The sequence below is a fragment of the Nerophis lumbriciformis genome, linkage group LG07 (assembly GCF_033978685.3).
Source record: "Nerophis lumbriciformis linkage group LG07, RoL_Nlum_v2.1, whole genome shotgun sequence".
NCBI lineage: Eukaryota > Metazoa > Chordata > Actinopteri > Syngnathiformes > Syngnathidae > Nerophis > Nerophis lumbriciformis.
The window spans coordinates 50,879,736-50,902,109 of NC_084554.2; the positions used below are offsets into that span (position 1 = coordinate 50,879,736).

Here is a 22,374-nt window from a genome sequence, read left to right on the forward strand (position 1 = left end):
CCACAGCCACCTCCATCCTCAAGAAGTCCAAGCGAGCGCGGCGCAGCAACGTGACCTTTGACCAGGTGACCGTCTTCTTCTTCCCTCGATGCCAAGGCTTCACCAGCGTGCCCAGCAGGGGGGGCTGCACCCTGGGCATGACGCCAAGACACAGCGTTCATCGCACCTACACCCTGGCAGAGTTCGCCGCCGAGCAGCGGCTGCTTCGCCGGGAGAAAGTCCTCAATAGGCTGCGGGAGGAGAAACTGGAGGCCCTCAAATTGAAGGTAAAAAAAAAAAGGCTTTTATTTTTGTAATCTTTTCTTCACTTCCTGACCGGGAAAAAAACACTTATTTTTATAATTGTTTCTTCCCTTCCTGACTACAAATGTTTTTATTTTTGTCTTCGTTTCTTCATTTTGTGACTGGGGGAAAAACACTTTTATTTTTGCAATGGTTTCTTCACATTCTGACTGAAAAAAACACTTATTTTTGTAATTGTTTCTTCATTTCCTGACTGAAAAAACACTTATTTTTGTAATTGTTTCTTCATTTCCTGACTGAAAAAACACTTATTTTTGTAATTTTTTCTTCATTTCCTGACTGAAAAAACACTTATTTTTGTAATTGTTTCTTCATTTCTTGACTGAAAAAACACTTATTTTTGCAATGGTTTCTTCACTTCCTGACTGAAAAAAACACTTATTTTTGTAACTGTTTGTTCAAATCATGACTGAAAAAAACACTTCATTTCCTGACTGAAAAAACACTTATTTTTGTAATTGTTTCTTAATTTCTTGACTGAAAAAACACTTATTTTTGCAATGGTTTCTTCACATTCTGACTGAAAAAAACACTTATTTTTGTAATTGTTTCTTCATTTCCTGACTGAAAAAACACTTATTTTTGTAATTGTTTCTTAATTTCTTGACTGAAAAAACACTTATTTTTGTAATTGTTTCTTCACATTCTGACTGAAAAAAACACTTATTTTTGTAATTGTTTCTTCATTTCCTGACTGAAAAAACACTTATTTTTGTAATTGTTTCTTCATTTCCTGACTGAAAAAACACTTATTTTTGTAATTGTTTCTTCATTTCTTGACTGAAAAAACACTTATTTTTGCAATTGTTTCTTCACTTCCTGACTGGAAAAACACTTTTATTTTTGTAATTGTTTCTTCTCTTCCTGACTGGAAAACATTTTTTTGGGGGGGCTAATCGTTTCGTCACTTCTTGACTGAAAAAACACCTATTTTTTTTATCGTTTCTTCACTTCCTGACTACGAAAAAAAGCTTTTATTTTTGTAATTGTTTCTTCCCTTCCTGACTAAAACATTTTTTTATTTTTGTCATCGTTTCTTCACTTTGTGACTGGGGAAAAACAACGCTTTTATTTTTGTAATCGTTTCTTTACTTCCTGACTGAAAAAGCACTTTTATTTTTGTAATTGTTTCTTCACTTCCTAGCTGAATTTTTTTTTTTAATGTTTAATCTTGTCTTAACTTCCTGACTGAAAAAAACATGTATTTTCATTATCGTTTCTTTACTTCCTGACCGGGAAAAAAACACTTATTTTTATAATTGTTTCTTCCCTTCCTGACTAAAAAATTTTTATTTTTGTCATTGTTTCTTCATTTTGTGACTGGGGGAAAAAACACTTTTAATTTTGCAATGGTTTCTTCACATCCTGACTGAAAAAAACACTTATTTTTGCAATAGTTTCTTCACATCCTGACTGAAAAAAACACTTATTTTTGTAATTGTTTCTTCATTTCCTGACTGAAAAAACACTTATTTTTGTAATTGTTTCTTCATTTCTTGACTGAAAAAACACTTATTCTTGCAATGGTTTCTTCACTTCCTGACTGAAAAAAACACCTATTTTTGTAACTGTTTGTTCACGTCCTGACTGGAAAAAACACTTATTTTTGTAATTGTTTCTTCATTTCCTGACTGAAAAAACACTTATTTGTGTAATTGTTTCTTCATTTCTTGACTGAAAAAACACTTATTTTTGCAATTGTTTCTTCACTTCCTGACTGAAAAAACAGTTTTATTTTTGTAATTGTTTCTTCTCTTCCTGACTGGAAAACATTTTTTGGGGGGGGTAATCGTTTCATCACTTCTTGACTGAAAAAACACCTATTTTTTTTATCGTTTCTTCACTTCATGACTACGAAAAAACGCTTTTTTTTTTGTAATTGTGTCTTCCCTTTCTGACAAAATATGTTTTTTATTTTTGTCATCGTTTCTTCACTTTGTGACTGGGGGAAAAAAACGCTTTTATTTTTGTAATCGTTTCTTTACTTCCTGACTGAAAAAGCACTTTTTTTTTTGTAATTGTTTCTTCACTTCCGAGCTGAATTTTTTTTTTAATGTTTAATCTTGTCTTCACTTCCTGACTACGAAAAAAAGCTTTTATTTTTGTAATTGTTTCTTCCCTTCCTGACTAAAATTTTTTTTATTTTTGTCATAGTTTCTTCACTTTGTGACTGGGGAAAAAAAACACTTTTATTTTTGTAATCGTTTCTTTACTTCCTGACTGAAAAAGCACTTTTATTTTTGTAATTGTTTCTTCACTTCCTAGCTGAATTTTTTTTTTTAATGTTTAATCTTGTCTTCACTTCCTGACTACGAAAAATAGCTTTTATTTTTGTAATTGTTTCTTCCCTTCCTGACTAAAATTTTTTTTTATTTTTGTCATCGTTTCTTCACTTTGTGACTGGGGAAAAACAACGCTTTTATTTTTGTAATCGTTTCTTTACTTCCTGACTGAAAAAGCACTTTTATTTTTGTAATTGTTTCTTCACTTCCTAGCTGAATTTTTTTTTTTTTATGTTTAATCTTGTCTTCACTTCCTGACTACGAAAAAAAGCTTTTATTTTTGTAATTGTTTCTTCCCTTCCTGACTAAAATTTTTTTTTATTTTTGTCATCGTTTCTTCACTTTGTGACTGGGGAAAAAAAACGCTTTTATTTTTGTAATCGTTTCTTTACTTCCTGACTGAAAAAGCACTTTTATTTTTGTAATTGTTTCTTCACTTCCTAGCTGAATTTTTTTTTTTAATGTTTAATCTTGTCTTCACTTCCTGACTACGAAAAAAAGCTTTTATTTTTGTAATTGTTTCTTCCCTTCCTGACTAAAATTTTTTTTTATTTTTGTCATCGTTTCTTCACTTTGTGACTGGGGAAAAAAACGCTTTTATTTTTGTAATCGTTTCTTTACTTCCTGACTGAAAAAGCACTTTTATTTTTGTAATTGTTTCTTCACTTCCTAGCTGAATTTTTTTTTTTTAATGTTTAATCTTGTCTTCACTTCCTGACTACGAAAAAACGCTTTTATTTTTGTAATTGTTTCTTCCCTTCCTGACTAAAATTTTTTTTTTATTTTTGTCGTCGTTTCTTCACTTTGTGACTGGGGGAAAAAAACGCTTTTATTTTTGTAATCGTTTCTTTACTTCCTGACTGAAAAAGCACTTTTATTTTTGTAATTGTTTCTTCACTTCCTAGCTGAATTTTTTTTTTAATGTTTAATCTTGTCTTCACTTCCTGACTACGAAAAAAAGCTTTTATTTTTGTAATTGTTTCTTCCCTTCCTGACTAAAACATTTTTTTATTTTTGTCATCGTTTCTTCACTTTGTGACTGGGGGGAAAAAACGCTTTTATTTTTGTAATCGTTTCTTTACTTCCTGACTGAAAAAGCACTTTTATTTTTGTAATTGTTTCTTCACTTCCTAGCTGAATTTTTTTTTTTAATGTTTAATCTTGTCTTCACTTCCTGACTACGAAAAATAGCTTTTATTTTTGTAATTGTTTCTTCCCTTCCTGACTAAAACATTTTTTTATTTTTGTCATCATTTCTTCACTTTGTGACTGGGGAAAAAAAAACGCTTTTATTTTTGTAATCGTTTCTTTACTTCCTGACTGAAAAAGCACTTTTATTTTTGTAATTGGTTCTTCACTTCCTAGCTGAATTTTTTTTTTTAAATGTTTAATCTTGTCTTCACTTTCTGACTGAAAAAAACTTGTATTTTCAGTATCGTTTCTTCACTTCCTGACCGGGAAAAAAACACTTATTTTTATAATTGTTTCTTCCCTTCCTGACTAAATTTTTTTTTATTTTTGTCATCGTTTCTTCATTTTGTGACTGGGGGAAAAAAAACACTTTTATTTTTGCAATGGTTTCTTCACTTCCTGACTGAAATAACACTTATTTTTGTAATTGTTTCTTCATTTCCTGACTGAAAAAACACTTATTTTTGCAAAGGTTTCTTCACTTCCTGACTGAAAAAAACACTTATTTTTGCAATGGTTTCTTCACTTCCTGACTGAAAAAATTTACTTATTTTTGTAATTGTTTGTTCACATCCTGACTGGAAAAAAAGCTTTTATTTTTGTAATCGCTCCTTCACTTCCTGGCTGACAACTCTTTTGTTTTTGCAATTGTTTGTTCACTTCCTGCCTGGATAAAACACTTTTATTTTTGCAATGGTTTCTTTTCTTCCTGACTGAAATAACAAAAATTTTTGCAATGGTTTCTTCACATCCTGACTGAAAAAACACTTATTTTTGTAATTGTTTGTTCACGTCCTGACTGGAAAAAAAAACCTTATTTCTTCACTTTCTGACTGGGAAAACAAATATTTTTATTTATTTAATCGTTTCTTCACGTCCTGACTGAAAAAAAGCTTTTATTTTTGTAATCGCTCCTTCACTTCCTGGCTGACAACACTTTTATTTTTGCAATTGTTTCTTCACTTCTTGCCTGGATAAAACACTTTTATTTTTGTAATTGTTTCTTCACTTCCTGACTGGAAAAAAAGCTTTTATTTTTGTATTCACTCCTTCACTTCCTGCCTGGAAAAAACTATTTTATTTTTGTTATTGTTTCTTCATTTGTTGACTGAAAAAAAAAAAGCTTTTATTTTTGTAATTTTTTCTTCACTTCCTGACGGGAAAAAAAACAGGTGTTTATATAATTGTTTCTTCCTTTCCTGACTAAAAAAACAGTTATTTTTGTCATTGTTTCTTCACTTTGTGACTGGGGGAAAAAGCGCTTTTATTTTTGTAATTGTTTCTTTACTTCCTGACTGAAAAAAACGCTTTTATTTTTGTAATTGTTTCTTCACTTTCTGACTGGGAAAAAAACACTTATTTTTGCAATGGTTTCTTCACTTCCTGACTGAAAAAAACTCTTATTTTTGTAATCGTTTCTTCACGTCCTGACTAAAAAAAAGCTTCTTTTTTTTTAAAATAGTTTCTTCACTTCCTGACTGAAAAATAGCTTTTATTTTTGTAATCACTCCTTCACTTGCTGGCTGACAAAACAATTGTATTTTTGTAATTGTTTCTTCACTTCCTGCCTGGAAAAAAACACTTATTTTTGTAATTGTTTTTTCATTTCCTGACTGAAAAAAAAGCTTTTATTTTTGTAATTGTTTCTTCACTTCCTGACAGAGAAAAACACTTATTTTTGTAATTGTTTGTTCACGTCCTGACTGGGGGGGAAAAAAATATTTCTTCACATCCTGACTGGGAAAACAAACATTTTTATTTTTGTAATCGTTTTTTCACGTCCTGACTGAAAAAAAGCTTTTATTTTTGTAATTGTTTCTTCACATCCTGTCTGGAAAAAACACTTGTATTTTTGTAATTGTTTCTTCATTTGCTGACTGAAAAAAAAAAGTTTTTATTTTCGTAATTTTTTCTTAACTTCCTGACTGGAAAAAAAACACGTATTTATATAATTGTTTCTTCCCTTCCTGACTAAAAAAAACAGTTATTTTTGTAATCGTTTCTTCACTTCCTGACTGAAAAAAACACTTATTTTTGTAATTGTTTGTTCACGTCCTGACTGGGGGAAAAAAAATTATTTCTTCACTTTCTGACTGGGAAAAAAATATTTTTATTTATTTAATCGTTTCTTCACGTCCTGACTGAAAAAAAAGCTTTTATTTTTGTAATCGCTCCTTCACTTCCTGGCTGACAACACTTTTATTTTTGCAATTGTTTCTTCACTTCTTGCCTGTATAAAACACTTTTATTTTTGTAATTGTTTCTTCACTTCCTGACTGGAAAAAAAGCTTTTATTTTTGTATTCGCTCCTTCACTTCCTGCCTGGAAAAAAACTATTTTATTTTTGTTATTGTTTCTTCATTTGTTGACTGAAAAAAAAAAGCTTATTTTTGTAATTTTTTCTTCACTTCCTGACTGGAAAAAAAACAGGTGTTTATATAATTGTTTCTTCCTTTCCTGACTAAAAAACAGTTATTTTTGTCATTGTTTCTTCACTTCATGACTGGGGAAAAAAGCGCTTTTATTTTTGTAATTGTTTCTTTACTTCCTGACTGAAAAAAACGCTTTTATTTTTGTAATTGTTTCTTCACTTTCTGACTGGGAAAAAAACACTTATTTTTGCAATGGTTTCTTCACTTCCTGACTGAAAAAAACTCTTATTTTTGTAATCGTTTCTTCACGTCCTGACTAAAAAAAGCTTTTATTTTTGAAATTGTTTCTTCACTTCCTGACTGAAAAATAGCTTTTATTTTTGTAATCACTCCTTCACTTGCTGGCTGACAAAACACTTGTATTTTTGTAATTGTTTTAACATTTCATGACTGAAAAAAAAAAAGCTTTTATTTTTGTAATTGTTTCTTCACTTCCTGACAGAGAAAAACACTTATTTTTGTAATTGTTTGTTCATGTCCTGACTGGGGAAAAAAACAACTTATTTCTTCACATCCTGACTGAGAAAACAAACATTTTTATTTTTGTAATCGTTTTTTCACGTCCTGACTGAAAAAAAGCTTTTATTTTTGTAATTGTTTCTTCACTTCCTGTCTGGAAAAAAGACTTGTATTTTTGTAATTGTTTCTTCATTTGCTGACTGAAAAAAAAAAAACTTTTATTTTCGTAATTTTTTCTTCACTTCCTGACTGGAAAAAAAAACACGTATTTATATAATTGTTTCTTCCCTTCCTGACTAAAAAAAGTTATTTTTGTCATTGTTTCTTCACTTTGTGACTGAGGAAAAAAACACTTTTATTTTTGTAATCGTTTCTTTACTTCCTGACTGAAAAAACGCTTTTTTTTGGTAATTGTTTCTTCACTTTCTGACTGGGAAACACTTATTTTTTAAATCGTTTCTTCACTTCCTGACTGAAATATAGCTTTTATTTTTGTAATCGCTCCTTCACTTGCTGGCTGACAAAACACTTGTATTTTTGTAATTGTTTCTTCACTTCCTGCCTGGAAAAAACACTTATTTTTGTAATTGTTTTTTTCATTTCCTGACTGAAAAAAAAAAGCTTTTAATTTTGTAATTGTTTCTTCACTTCCTGACTGAGAAAAACACTTATTTTTGTAATTGTTTGTTCACGTCCTGATTTGGGGAAAAAAACAACTTATTTCTTCATGTCCTGACTGGGAAAACAAACATTTTTATTTTTTTAATCGTTTTTTCACGTCCTGACTGAAAAAAAGCTTTTATTTTTGTAATTGTTTCTTCACTTCCTGTCTGGAAAAAACACTTGTATTTTTGTAATTGTTTCTTCGTTTGCTGACTGAAAAAAAAAAGCTTTTATTTTCGTAATTTTTTCTTCACTTCTTGACTGGAAAAAAAACACGTATTTATATAATTGTTTCTTCCCTTCCTGACTAAAAAAACAGTTATTTTTGTCATTGTTTCTTCACTTTGTGACTGGGGAAAAAAACGCTTTTATTTTTGTAATCGTTTCTTTACTCCCTGACTGAAAAAACGCTTTTTTTTTGTAATTGTTTCTTCACTTTCTGACTGGGAAAAAAACACTTATTTTTGTAATCGTTTCTTCACGTCCTGACTAAAAAAAAGCTTTTATTTTTAAAATCGTTTCTTCACTTCCTGACTGAAAAATAGCTTTTATTTTTGTAATCACTCCTTCACTTGCTGGCTGACAAAACACTTGTATTTTTGTAATTGTTTCTTCACTTCCTGCCTGGAAAAAACACTTATTTTTGTAATTGTTTTTTTCATTTCCTGACTGAAAAAAAAAAGCTTTTATTTTTGTAATCGTTTCTTTACTTCCTGACTGTAAAAACGCTTTTTTTGTTGTTGTAATTGTTTCTTCACTTTCTGACTGGGAAAAAAACACTTATTTTTGTAATCGTTTCTTCACGTCCTGACTAAAAAAAAGCTTTTATTTTTTAAATCGTTTCTTCACTTCCTGACTGAAAAATAGCTTTTATTTTTGTAATCGCTCCTTCACTTGCTGGCTGACAAAACACTTGTATTTTTGTAATTGTTTCTTCACTTCCTGCCTGGAAAAAACACTTGTTTTTGTAATTGTTTTTTCATTTCATGACTGAAAAAAAAAAAAGTTTTTAATTTTGTAATTGTTTCTTCACTTCCTGACTGAGAAAAACACTTGTTTTTGTAATTGTTTGTTCACATCCTGACTGGGGAAAAAAACAACTTATTTCTTCACATCCTGACTGGGAAAACAAACATTTTTATTTTTGTAATCGTTTTTTCACGTCCTGACTGAAAAAAAGCTTTTATTTTTGTAATCGCTCCTTCACTTCCTGCCTGGAAAGAACACTTTTATTTTTGTAATTTTTTCTTCATTTGCTGACTGAAAAAAAAAAAGCTTTTATTTTTGTATTTTTTTCTTCACTTCTTTACTGGGGAAAAAAACATGTATTTATATAATTGTTTCTTCTCTTCCTGACTAAAAAAACAGTTATTTTTGTCATTGTTTCTTCACTTCGTGACTGGGAGAAAAAATGCTTTTATTTTTGTAATCGTTTCTTTACTTCCTGACTGAAAAAGCACTTTTATTTTTGTAATTGTTTCTTCACTTCCTAGCTGAGAAAAAAAAGTTGAATCTTGTCTTCCCTTCCTGACTGAAAAAAGCTTTTATTTTGGTAATCGCTCCTTCACTTCCTGACTGACAAAACACTTTTATTTTTGTAATTGTTTCTTCACTTCCTGACTGGAAAAAAAAAAAGCTTTTATTTTTGTAATTGTTTCTTCACATCCTAGCTGGATAAAAACACCTATTTTTGTAATCATTTGTCCACTTCCTGACTGGGGGAAAAACGCTTTTATTTTTGTAATCGTTGTTTCACTTCCTGACTGAGTGTTCTTGTCCTCCCCAGCTGACGAAAAACGGAACGCAGGACAGCGAAGAGGCGGAGCGACTGACAGTGGACGACGTCCCCGAGCAGGACGTGGACGTGAGCGCCACCAACCTGGATGAGGGCTCCTTCCTGCAGCCATACCCGTCGAGGCGGCGCTACGCTCTGCTGAAAGCCGCCGGCGTGAAGAAGATCGACAAGGAGGAGAAGCGGCAGCTGCACGACTTGAGGCTCTCCAGAGAAAACTGCGGCTGCGACTGCCAAGGCTTCTGCGAGCCCGAAACGTGCGGCTGCAGCCTGGCGGGCATCAAGTGTCAGGTGAGACCGGCGGCAGGTGACCAATCCCGGCCGGAACCTGTCTGACGTGTGTGACTCCTCCCCCAGATGGACCACTCCTCCTTCCCGTGCGGCTGCACCAAGGACGGCTGCGGGAACACGGAGGGCCGCATCGAGTTCAACTCCACCCGAGTTCAGACGCACTACATCCACACCATCATGAAGCTGGAGCTGGAGAAGCGGCTGGAGGAGCAGCCCTGCGCCATAAGCTCCGCCCCTCCCGCGCCCTCCTTCCCCTTCAGCTCGGAGCTGGCGTGCGCCGGAGACAACAGCTGCAGCAGCGACATGACTGATGCGTCGGACTCGTCGGCGCAGAGCGAGGACTCGCTGAATACGGGACGCCCGTGCGAGCGCCGCACCGCGCCGCAGGCGGACGAGAAAGGCCTGAGCCGCACTCTCGGTTTTAGCGAGAGCAGAGACAAGGACGCCGCGGACGCTCGGCGGCGTGCGGCGACGGCGGAGACGTTCAGCAGCTTCAGCATGGCGGACTTTGCGGACGAGAACGACAACATCGACGTGTCGCTGCTGGACGAGCACGCCGACAACCGAGCCGCCTCGGAACTCCTGGACGAGAACGCCAACCAGGGCAACGGGCTTTTCCACGGCAGCGTGCCGCGCACGCCCTCGCCCAGCGTGGACCGCTCGGCCAGCTACAACATGGACCTGAGCCTGTCCTCCGAGTCGGACTTGGAGTTCTTCGACGGCTTCCCCTGCCTGGGACCCAGCTCGCTCTACAACTCTCTGAAGGAGTACGAGCACATGGACAACTTCTTCCACTTCCAGCTGCCCAGCTACCCCGCCGACCCCGGCACCTGTCTCCTGGAGTCCCTCATCGGACTTTCCGAGTCCGTCCCAGAACCTCCCGCCACTTTTACGGACAATCAGATGTTGGAGGAAGCCATGAAGTTGTCGGTCATGGAGTCTGCCAAGGCGTAGGACTCCTCGTTGGACGCCATGAGGACTTCTCGTAGGACTTCTCATAAGACGCCTCGTAGGACGTGTCGAAAAACTCCTCGTAGGATGCCTCGGAGGACGCCTATTTGAACTCCTTGTGGGATTTCACGTAGGACTCCTCGTAGGACATGTCCAAGGACTCCTCGGAGGACGCCTCGTAGAGAGGCGCCTCTTCGGACTCCTAGTAGGATTCCTCGTAGGACGTGTCCAAGGACTCTTCGTAGGATTCCTCGTAGGACGTGTCCAAGGACTCCTTGTAGGATTCCTCGTAGGACATGTCCAAGGACTCCTCGTAGGACGTGTCCAAGGACTCCTCGTAGGACGTGTCCAAGGACTCCTCGTAGGATGTGTCCAAGGACTCCTCGTAGGAATCCTTGTAAGAATCCTCGTAGGAATCCTCGTAGGATACGTCCAAAGACTCCTCGTAGGACGTGTCCAAGGACTCCTCGTAGGACGTGTCCAAGGACTCCTCGTAGGAATCCTTGTAAGAATCCTCGTAGGAATCCTCGTAGGATGCCTCGTAGGAATCCTCGTAGGATGCCTCGTAGGACGCCTCGTAGGAATCCTTGTAGGACGCCTCGTAGGAATCCTCGTAGGAATCCTCGTAGGAATCCTCGTGGGACTCCTCGTAGGACGCCTCGTAGGACTCCTTGTAGGAATCCTTGTAGGACGCCTCGTAGGAATCCTCGTAGGAATCCTCGTAGAACGCCTCGCAGGAATCCTCGCAGGAATCCTCGTAGGAATCCTCGTAGGAATCCTCGTAGGACGCCTCTTAGGAATCCTTGTAGGATTCCTCGTAGGACGTGTCCAAGGACTCCTCGTAGGATTCCTCGTAGGACGTGTCCAAGGACTCCTCGTAGGATTCCTCGTAGGATTCCTTGTAGGACGTGTCCTAGGACTCCTCGTAGGACGTGTCCAAGCACTCCTCGTAGGACGTGTTCAAGGACGCCTCGTAGGAATCCTCGTAGGACGTCTTGTAGGAATCCTCGTAGGAATCCTTGTAGGACGCCTCGTAGGACGCCTCGTAGAAATCCTCTTAGGAATCCTCGTAGGACGTCTCGTAGGAATCCTCGTAGGACGCCTCGTAGGAATCCTCGTAGGAATCCTCGTAGGACGCCTCGTAGGACTCCTCGTAGGAATCCTCGTAGGACGCCTCGTAGGAATCCTCGTAGGACGCCTCGTAGGAATCCTCGTAGGAATCCTCGTAGGACGCCTCGTAGGAATCCTCGTAGGAATCCTCTTAGGAATCCTCGTAGGAATCCTCTTAGGAATCCTGGTAGTACGTGTCCCTGAAGTCTGAACTTGCCTTGCGAGCGCCAGACGGCAGCCGCTGACCTCGCCCAAACCAAGAAGGAGGAGGAGGAGGAGGAGACGGTGCACCTCAGGGATAATTTCTCCAGCTTTTAGTGCTGAGCATTGCTGCGATGGACTTTCACTTTCTCTTTTGTGCTCCGTGGACTCTGCCGCTCCCAAGAGGGTCACACGGTACAAGAACTGCCGCGCTCAGCTCCTCAATCAGCACTTTATCCCAAGTCGAAGGCGGATTCCGTGGACTCTGCGCTTTATTTATCAGCTCATTGTTGGCTTCTAACTTATTTCCTGCTATTTATTTCTGCCTCGCACTTCCTGTCATCCAGTGCCATCCTTTCGCACGGAAGTATAACTGCTGCAAACGCCTACCTCGGGCTGTGCGTCCGTGTACTCGTGTGTGTGTGTGTCTGTATTTAGATGTGTGTGTATTCAGATTTGTGTCATTCCGTGAAGTTGTCACATTAGACACAACTTTTTGACAGATAGCGTTCCTGCTAACTTACTTGAAGACCACAAATACTGAACTGCGAAAACATGAACTTTTACTCACAGCGCCTCCTGTGGTGGCTTCAGCACGGAATTACATGAGCGGGTGCAAGGCGCCCCCTAGTGGTGAGTGTAGGGAACGGAAAAGGCAAAGTCTTTTTACACCTTCAAGTCGCGTGTAAGAAGAGTTCCGGCTTTGCACAAATCTGAATACACAAACACTTTTTTACACAAAGATTAAAATATGGAAACATGTTTTTTTTACACACACACAACAATCTTACTGGGCAAAAGTCAGTTGTAAAAAGAAAGCCAATCAGGTTCACACAAATCTGATTACACAAACACTTTTTTTTTTTACACACACATCTAACAAGGCAGATGTGTCACAAAAGTCAGGTGTAAAAAGAAAGCCATTTAGGGTTCCTGCTTCACACAAATCTGAATACACAAACACATTTTTTACACACAGAAATACAGATTTTTTTTTACACACACACCAATCTTACAGTACAGAAGTGTCACAAATCTGAATACACAAACACATTTTTTACACACAGAAATACACATTTTGTTTACACACACACCAATCTTACAGTACAGAAGTGTCACAAATCTGAATACACAAACACATTTTTTACACACAGAAATACAAATTTTGTTTACACACACACCAATCTTACAGTACAGAAGTGTTGTTAAAGTCATGTTTAAAAAAAAAAAAAAAAATTAAAAAAAGAGCCAATCAGGGTTCCTGCTGCACACAAATCTGAATACACATTTTTTTTTACACACACATTGAATAATTTTTTTTTTTTTACACACACACACACAAATCTTACAGGGCCTAAATGTCACCAAAGTCATGTTTAAAAGAAAAAGAGCCAATCAGGGTTCCTGCTTCACACAAATCTGAATACACACTTTTTTTTTTTACACACACACACATTGAATTACATTTTTTTTTTTTACACACACACACAAATCTTACAGGGCCTAAATGTCGCTAAAGTCATGTTTTAAAGAAAAACAGCCAATCAAGGGTCCTGCTTCACACAAATCTGAATACACAAACACATTTTTTACACACAGCAATACTGATTTTATTTTACACACACCAATCTTACAGGACAGAAGTGTTGTTATAGTCATGTTTAAATAAAAATTACCCAATCAGGGTTCCTGCTTCACACAAATCTGAATACACACATTTTTTACACACACATTGAATTATATTTTTTTTTTACACAAATCTTTCAGATTGATTGATTGACAAATCTCACAGGGCCTAAATGTCGCCAAAGTCAAGTTTAAAAGAAAAACAGCCAATCAAGGTACCTGCTTCACACAAATCTGAATACACAAACACATTTTTTACACACACAAATACAGATTTGTTTGTTTACACACACACACACACACAAATCTTACAGGGCCTAAGTGTCACTAAAGTCATGTTTAAAAAAAATAAAATACAGAGCCAATCAGGGTTCCTGCTGCACACAAATCTGAATACACACATTATTTCACACACATACACACATTGAATTACATTTTTTTTTACACACACACACAAATCTTACCAACCCTAAGTGTCACTAAAGTCATGTTTAAAAAAAAAAAAGAAAAAATAAGAGCCAATCAGGGTTCCTGCTGCACACAAATCTGAATACACACATTTTTTTACACACACACATTGAATTAAAACTTTTTTTCTACGCACACACAAATCTTACAGGGCCTAAATGTCGCTAAAGTCATGTTTAAAAGAAATATATAAAAGATCCAATCAGGGTTCCTGCTGCACTTCAAATCTGAATACACACATTATTTCACACACACATTGAATTACATTTTTTTTTTTTACACACACACACACACACACACACACACACACACAAATCTTACCAACCCTAAGTGTCACTAAAGTCATGTTTAAAAAAAGAAAAAATAAGAGCCAATCAGGGTTCCTGCTGCACACAAATCTGAATACACACATTTTTTTACACACACACATTGAATTAAAACATTTTTTTTACACACTCACAAATCTTACAGGGCCTAAATGTCGCTAAAGTCATGTTTAAAAGAAAAACCGCCAATCAAGGTTCTTGCTTCACACAAATCTGAATACACAAACACATTTTTTACACACACACACACAAAAAATATTTTTTTTTTTACACACAAATACATTTTATTTTCATTTTTTTTACACACACACACAGATTGAAGTACATATTTATTTTTTTACACACACACACACACACACACACACACATCTTACAGGGCCTAAATGTTGCTAAAGTCATGTTTAAAACAAACAAACAAAAAAAAACAGCCAATCAAGGTTCCTGCTTCACACAAATCTGAATACACAAACACATTTTTTTACACACACACAAACATTTTATTTTTTTTACACACAAATACATTTTTTTTTCTTTTTTTTTTTTACACACACACACACACACAGATTGAAGTACATATTTTTTTTTTTATACACACACACACACATCTTACAGGGCCTAAATGTTGCTAAAGGCATGTTTAAAAAAACAAACAAGAAAAACAGCCAATCAGGGTTCCTGCTTCACACAAATCTGAATACACTTTTTTTTTTTACATACACACACACACACACACACAGATCGAAACATTGACAGACTTTTTATTTTTTTTTATTTATTTTTTTTTTACACACACGCATTGAAATAGGGACCCACAACTTACAACACACACACACACACATCAGATTCCAGACGCCCAGGTTGAGGTGCGCATGTGCAAAGAGTTTTGCTGCAATAAAACTTGCCGACGTTTGCAGACGACATATTTATGGGCGTGGTCGAAGGTGTCGACAATTGGACTGCCAATCAGGGAAGCCCCGCCCACCCGGCTGTTGCTCCCAGTGCTTCCCGCGCAAACCACACTTTCGTGGGCTTTGTTGTGTTTCTGCCTCCACCTGGTGGGCAGAGAGAGAAATGACACTAATATTTTCTAATCGCTGACCAGAGAATTCTAACGAACTGCTGACAAATTGAATATTTTATGAAGTCCTTTTCAATCTGGTTTATGACAAGACGTGTTTATGAGTATTTTCACAGGCAGTTGGAAAGATCCATTTGATTGTATTCCGATTTTTCTTCGGAGGCTGCAAACTGCATATATTATACAGTTTGAAGGTGAAGACTTGTCTCCGCTGGGGGGCGCTAGAGAGTGATGTACATATCTCAGCAGCCTTGGAGGATCCTTTCATGCATGCAGGTTCTTCTTCTTCTGGCGACATTCTTTGGAGACAAAGTGCACGTTGGAAATGTAATTTTCTTTTTTTGAAACGCTCAAATTATTTTCTTGTACAAAACATCAAATGTCCACAGCGAGTGTATTACAGTTCTGCTTTTTTCTACATTTCAAAAACGTGTCTTACTTTTGGGGGTTTTGGGCCTTTTTTGTGTTGTACATATTTCTGCAGAGCAAACAAAGCTGCTTTTTTTTGTCTTTTTTTTTTTTTTTTTTTTACATCCTCTCACTTTAAGCTGCTGTTTCCATTCAAGCCATTTTGACAGCCTGTCCATCCATTTAATAAACATTTTCTAAACCCACGCCTGACTTCCACTCTTTGTCCCTTTTCTTCAATTGAGAAACATTTTTTCAAAAACAACTTTCTTCTATTAAAGAGATGATTTGTAAATTTTAAAAAAAATTGCAGTAAAAAAAAAAATCAATTAAAAACGGTTCACAAGTTAAAAAAAAATTAAAAAAATGATTCCGAAGTCAAAAACAATTGTTGTCATTTAAAAATGTATTTGCAAGTAAAACAATTTTTGTTCAATAAAAAAGCGATTTTTAAGTTTAAAAAAATGTTTTAATATATTAAAAACAAATTATTTGCAAGCAAAATCTATGTTCAGCAAAAAACAATGTAATTGTATCAAATAAATGATGTGCAAGTTTAAAAAAAATTGCATGTTAAAAAAAATAGGATTCGCAAGTAAAAAAAAAAAAACAACCTTTCAATTAAAAATGGTTCACAAGTCAACATTTTTTTTCATTTAAAAAAACAATTTTTGTTAAATAAAACTATTTTCAAGTAAAAAAAACATGTTTTTAATCAAACTGATTCGCTAGCAAAATCTATTTTTGGCATGCAAAAAAAAACTTTATAAGTAAAACAATTTTCATCAAGTAAAACTTTTTTTTTCAATTAAAAAAATACATTTGCAGAAAAAAAACAATTTAATTTAAAAACATTTTTTGCAAGTAACACAATTTTTTTTAAATTAAAAATATATTCGCAAATAAAAAAAATATTTATAAATTAAAAAAACGTATTCGCAAGCAAAATCTATTTTGGCGAGTAAAAAAAAAACATTCGCAAGTAGAACAATTTTAATCAAGTAAACCAATTGGTAAGTAAAACATTTGTTTTCAATGAAAAAAAATCAATTTGCAGATTAAATTGTTTTTTGTAATTTAATTAAAAAATATATTTGCAAGTAAAACAATTTTTTTCAATTAAAAATACATTCCCAAGAAAAACAAAATATATAAAATTGTACCAATTAAAAAACTGATTCGCAAGCTAAATCTATTCAAGCAAAAAAAAACATTTGCAAGTAAAACAATTGGTAAGTAAAACTTTTTTTCAATTAAAAAAATCAATTTGCAGATTAAAAAAAACAATGTAATTGTATCAAATAACTGATGTGCAAGTTTTATAAAAATTGCATGTTAAAAAAAAGGATTCGCAAGTAAAAAAAAATATCATTTAAAAAATGTTCGTTAAATAAAACGATTTGCAAGTAAAAAACATGTTTTTAATCAAACTGATTCGCAAGCAAAATAATCTATTTTTGGCAAGTAAAAAAAAAACTTCATAAGTAAAACAATTTATCAAGTAAAAATTTTTTTTCAATTAAAAAAATACATTTGCAGATAAAAACTTTTTTTTAATTTAATAAAACAATTTTTTTGCAAATAACACTTTTTTTTTCCAAATAAAAATATATTCACAAGTAAAAAAAAAAATTATAAATTATAAAATATTCGCAAGCAAAATCTATTTTCAGCAAGTAAAAAAAAAAACATTCGAAAGTAGAACAATTTTAATCAAGTAAACCAATTGGTAAGTAAAACATTCGTTTTCAATTAAAAAAAAAATTTGCAGATTAAATTGTTTTTTTAATTTAATTAAAAGATATATATACTTGCAAGTGAAACCATTTTTTTCCCCCAATTATAAATACATTCCCAAGCAAACAAAATAATTAAAAATTGTATCAATTAAAAAACTGATTCGCAAGCTTAATCTATTTTCGGCAAGTAAAAAAAAACATTTGCAAGTAAAACAATTTTCATCAAGTAAACCAATTGGTAAGTAAAACTTTTTTTCAATTAAGAAAATCAATTTGCTGATAAAAATAAAAAAATAAAAAAAAATAATTAAAACAATTATTTGCAAGCAAAACTTTTTTTTCTCAATTAAAAATACATTCCCAAGTAAAAAAAAATGTTAAAAATGTTTTTAAATTAAAAAATGTTTGTGTGAATGCTGCTGCATAGTGACCGCACAAACATTCTTGACATTACTGACAAGCCGGAAATGACGTCATTCCCAACGAACAACAACCACATCTTTTGGAGAGAAATTGTTCCAACTGTGATGATCACGATGTTGGAATCCAAACGTCAAGTCATGCTGTGGAATTCGGCTGGCAGCTCCTGGACGTCATATGTGAGTGCCGGAAGAAAACCACAGACACAGAAGACTCGTTTCCTCCAGAGCTCCGGTTTCCTGCAACATATGTCGCCCTCTGGTGGCTAAAACTACAACTACACGGAACTTGATATCATATCATTCTTATGTATTTCAATATTATTACTGCAACCGAGGGTTTATATATGTCGCCTATACTGTATAAAACTACAAAATAACAAACACGGAGGCTCCAGTTTTACACGAGGACCACTTTATTTCGTTTGTTTTCAAAACTCCGCTCTACCACAACTTGTCCACTTCCGCTCTTAGCGCCTTCAAAATAAGAGCTCAAGGCATATACTGTATACAACAGCTTATAACAGGAACTTAACATCCCAAAGAGGCAAGTCTATAAAAATAGGTTACATTACCTTTTATTGGTATGAATGTATTTTCCTATTTTGTATCAATATGATTTTTAAAATGAATTTACTTCGCTTTCCTTTTAATCAATAGTTTTTGATTCTGTAAAAATAATTAATAGGATTTTTTTTTTTTTTACTTTTTTGCCAGTTTCGAAGCAAAAAACAACACACGCATTGAACGTGTTTCTAACATTATATTTATTGTATTCAGTTATTATTATTCCTATTATTATAACTAATTGTACGTGTTTATCATCTATTTTAAAATGTTTGCATTGCTTGCTATGTGTTAGCCTGTCGCAGGCCAAGCCAATCGATACCAGCGTGTCTGATTGCTCCCTAATCAAACCCATTGGTGTTCGACCTTTTCCGATGTTGTACCGAAATCTGTTACCCATCAGAATTTGTGACTCCAGGGGGCGATGTTCTCATGGCGTTTGTTTGATGGTTAAACGGCAAACCCAAAGAGGAGGCGAAGAAGAACGCTTGCGTAAATGGCGTAAACTATCGTTGTCAGAATTTCAGCATTAATAAATTACACATATTCTGGAAATCAATGATTTACTTTCATTATAGTATGAGTCCATTGTATCAGCTGTTGATTCTCTCTCACACACATACATTTTCCAATATAGATAAGGCTATACATGCACATGCGGTTGTTCTGTTTGTTATGGCTGTATGTTCCATATTCTTAAACCAGTCACCTAAATTACAATTTCCTGCCCTTTTTACACCCCCCCTCCCTTCATCTCCATTCACTTTTTCTTATTTGGGCCCCCATATTCAGGACGCACTAGGGTTACATTTTCCGATAAACTGTGACTTGGCCGTCAGATTTCGAGACCTTACTTCACTGCATCTTTCAGCATTTATAATACATATTTTTATTAAAATACATATACCCTAACCATCAAACTAAACTAAGCAGAAACAGAGCTAAACAGAAACCTTTTTTTTTTTACAATAAATTTTGGAATTCAAATGCAACATACAATCATAACTTATTTTCTAATACAGAAATTAACATGGTATGTTCCTGGCATGCATCACAACTATATCCCTCCTCCTTGGGGTTTCCCACACACAAGCTGTGGTACCATCGCCCGCACCGCTCGCACTGGATCTGAAATTAATGCATTTGGTCAAGTGTATCAGTTCAATGTAAATCAATATGTAAATTGATTAAATAAATTATATTTATTGATATAAATCAATATCAGTATATCAATATCAATTGGCTTCTTTCAGTGGCTGATGTTAAACAAATGTGCCAAGGGAAAATATTGTTTGTTTTCTTATCAAGATATCTTACCCAGTCAGTGGTATCACTTTTGGGGCTCCCGCCAAATTTAAGGCTTCAAGCACTTTCACATGTTTAGTCCTTTTAAACCTCACAATTTAAGTCAAGCAGTATTCTATCAACAATATTATAGTCATCAATCGTATCAGTGAGAAGTACAACACACTAATTCTAAACTAAATCATAAGTTTGTGTATCTAACATCAAACAAAAAGGTATATGCATACATTGTTGACAAATTCTTTGCCCTGGTCAGTCAGGATTCTTTGCGGAACCTCAAACTGATGGAAAAATTTGAGGATGCACCCTGTCACTTCTTCTGCTGTTTTAGATTTTAGGGCATATGCCTGTGCCCATCTGGTGCAGTAATCTACCATCACACAAATGTATTGGTTGCATGTCTTGGTCTTCACCAGCCTGCCTATGAGGTCCATTCCGACCAGCTCAAAAGCTAAGTGTCACTAAAGTCATGTTTAAAAAAAGAAAAAAAAAGAGCCAATCAGGGTTCCTGCTGCACACAAATCTGAATACACACATTTTTTGCACACACACACATTGAATTATTTTTTTTTTTTACACACAAATCTTTCAGATTGATTGATTGACAAATCTCACAGGGCCTAAATGTCGCCAAAGTCAAGTTTAAAAGAAAAACAGCCAATCAAGGTTCCTGCTTCACACAAATCTGAATACACAAACACATTTTTTACACACACACAAATACAGATTTGTTTGTTTACACACACACACACACAAATCTTACAGGGCCTAAGTGTCACTAAAGTCATGTTTAAAAAAATAAAATAAAGAGCCAATCAGGGTTCCTGCTGCACACAAATCTGAATACACACATTATTTCACACACACATTGAATTGCATTTTTTTTTTTTTACACACACACAAATCTTACCAACCCTAAGTGTCACTAAAGTCATGTTTAAAAAAAAAAAAAGAAAAGCCAATCAGGGTTCCTGCTGCACACAAATCTGAATACACACATTTTTTTACACACACATTGAATTAAAACATTTTTTTTACACACACACAAATCTTACAGGGCCTAAATGTCGCTAAAGTCATGTTTAAAAGAAAAACAGCCAGTCAAGGTTCCTGCTTCACACAAATCTGAATACACAAACACATTTTTTACACACACACACAAAAATACATTTTTTTTTTTACACACAAATACATTTTATTTTTATTTTTTTACACACACACACACACACACAGATTGAACTACATATTTATTTTTTTTATACACACACACACACATCTTACAGGGCCTAAATGTTGCTAAAGTCATGTTTAAAAAAACAAACAAGAAAAACAGCCAATCAGGGTTCCTGCTTCACACAAATCTGAATACACTTCTTTTTTTTTTACACACACACACACACACACAAATCGAAACATTGACAGACTTTTTATTTTTATTTTTTTACACACACACATTGAAATAGGGACCCACAACTTACAACACACACACACTAGACACACGCACATCAGATTCCAGACGCCCAGGTTGAGGTGCGCATGTGCAAAGAGTTTTGCTGCAATAAAACTTGCCGACGTTTGCAGACGACATATTTATGGGCGTGGTCGAAGGTGTCGGCAATTGGACTGCCAATCAGGGAAGCCCCGCCCACCCGGCTGTCGCTCCCAGTGCTTCCCGCGTAAACCACACTTTCGTGGGCTTTGTTGTGTTTCTGCCTCCACCTGGTGGGCAGAGAGAGAAATGACACTAATATTTTCTAATCGCTGACCAGAGAATTCTAACGAACTGCTGACAAATTGAATATTTTATGAAGTCCTTTTCAATCTGGTTTATGACAGACGTGTTTATGAGTATTTTCACAGGCAGTTGGAAAGATCCATTTGATTGTATTCCGATTTTTCTTCGGAGGCTGCAAACTGCATATATTATACAGTTTGAAGGTGAAGACTTGTCTCCGCTGGGAGGCGCTAGAGAGTGATGTACATATCTCAGCAGCCTTGGAGGATCCTTTCATGCATGCAGGTTCTTCTTCTTCTGGCGACATTCTTTGGAGACAAAGTGCACGTTGGAAATGTAATTTTCTTTTTTTGAAACGCTCAAAATTATTTTCTTGTACAAAACATCAAATGTCCACAGCGAGTGTATTACAGTTCTGCTTTTTTCTACATTTCAAAAACGTGTCTTACTTACTTTTGGGGGTTTGGGGCCTTTTTTGTGTTGTACATATTTCTGCAGAGCAAACAAAGCTGCTTTTTTTTTTCTTTTTTTTCTTTTTTTTTTTTACATCCTCTCACTTTAAGCTGCTGTTTCCATTCAAGCCATTTTGACAGCCTGTCCATCCATTTAATAAACATTTTCTAAACCCACGCCTGACTTCCACTCTTTGTCCCTTTTCTTCAATTGAGAAACATTTTTTCAAAAACAACTTTCTTCTATTAAAGAAATGATTTGTAAGTTCAAAATAAAATTGCAGTAAAAAAAAAAAAATCTATTAAAAACGGTTCACAAGTTAAAAAAAAATAAAAAATTATTCCAAAGTCAAAAACAATTGTATTCATTTAAAAATGTATTTGCAAGTAAAACAATTTTTGTTCAATTAAAAAAGTGATTTTTAAGTTTAAAAAAAGGTTTTAATATATTAAAAACAATTATTTGCAAGCAAAATCTATTTTCAGCAAGTGTATAAAAAACATTCGCAAATAAAACAATTTTCATCAAGTAAACCAATTGGTAAGTAAAACTTTTTTTCAATTAAAAAAATCAAT

At 34.9% G+C, this 22,374-nt stretch overlaps 1 protein-coding gene across 1 annotated transcript in view; it reads left to right on the forward strand.

Moving 5' to 3' along the window:
- The window catches only part of csrnp1b (cysteine-serine-rich nuclear protein 1b), a 42,487-nt gene extending 31,624 nt beyond the window's left edge, over positions 1–10,863 (forward strand). Inside the window, exons 3-5 of the mRNA XM_061964693.1 lie at positions 7–266; positions 9,117–9,413; positions 9,480–10,863. Of these exons, the coding sequence (XP_061820677.1) occupies positions 7–266; positions 9,117–9,413; positions 9,480–10,367 (1,445 nt within the window). The 3' untranslated portion in view covers positions 10,368–10,863. The remainder of the gene's footprint in view (positions 1–6; positions 267–9,116; positions 9,414–9,479) is intronic.
- Positions 10,864–22,374: the final 11,511 nt, after the last annotated feature.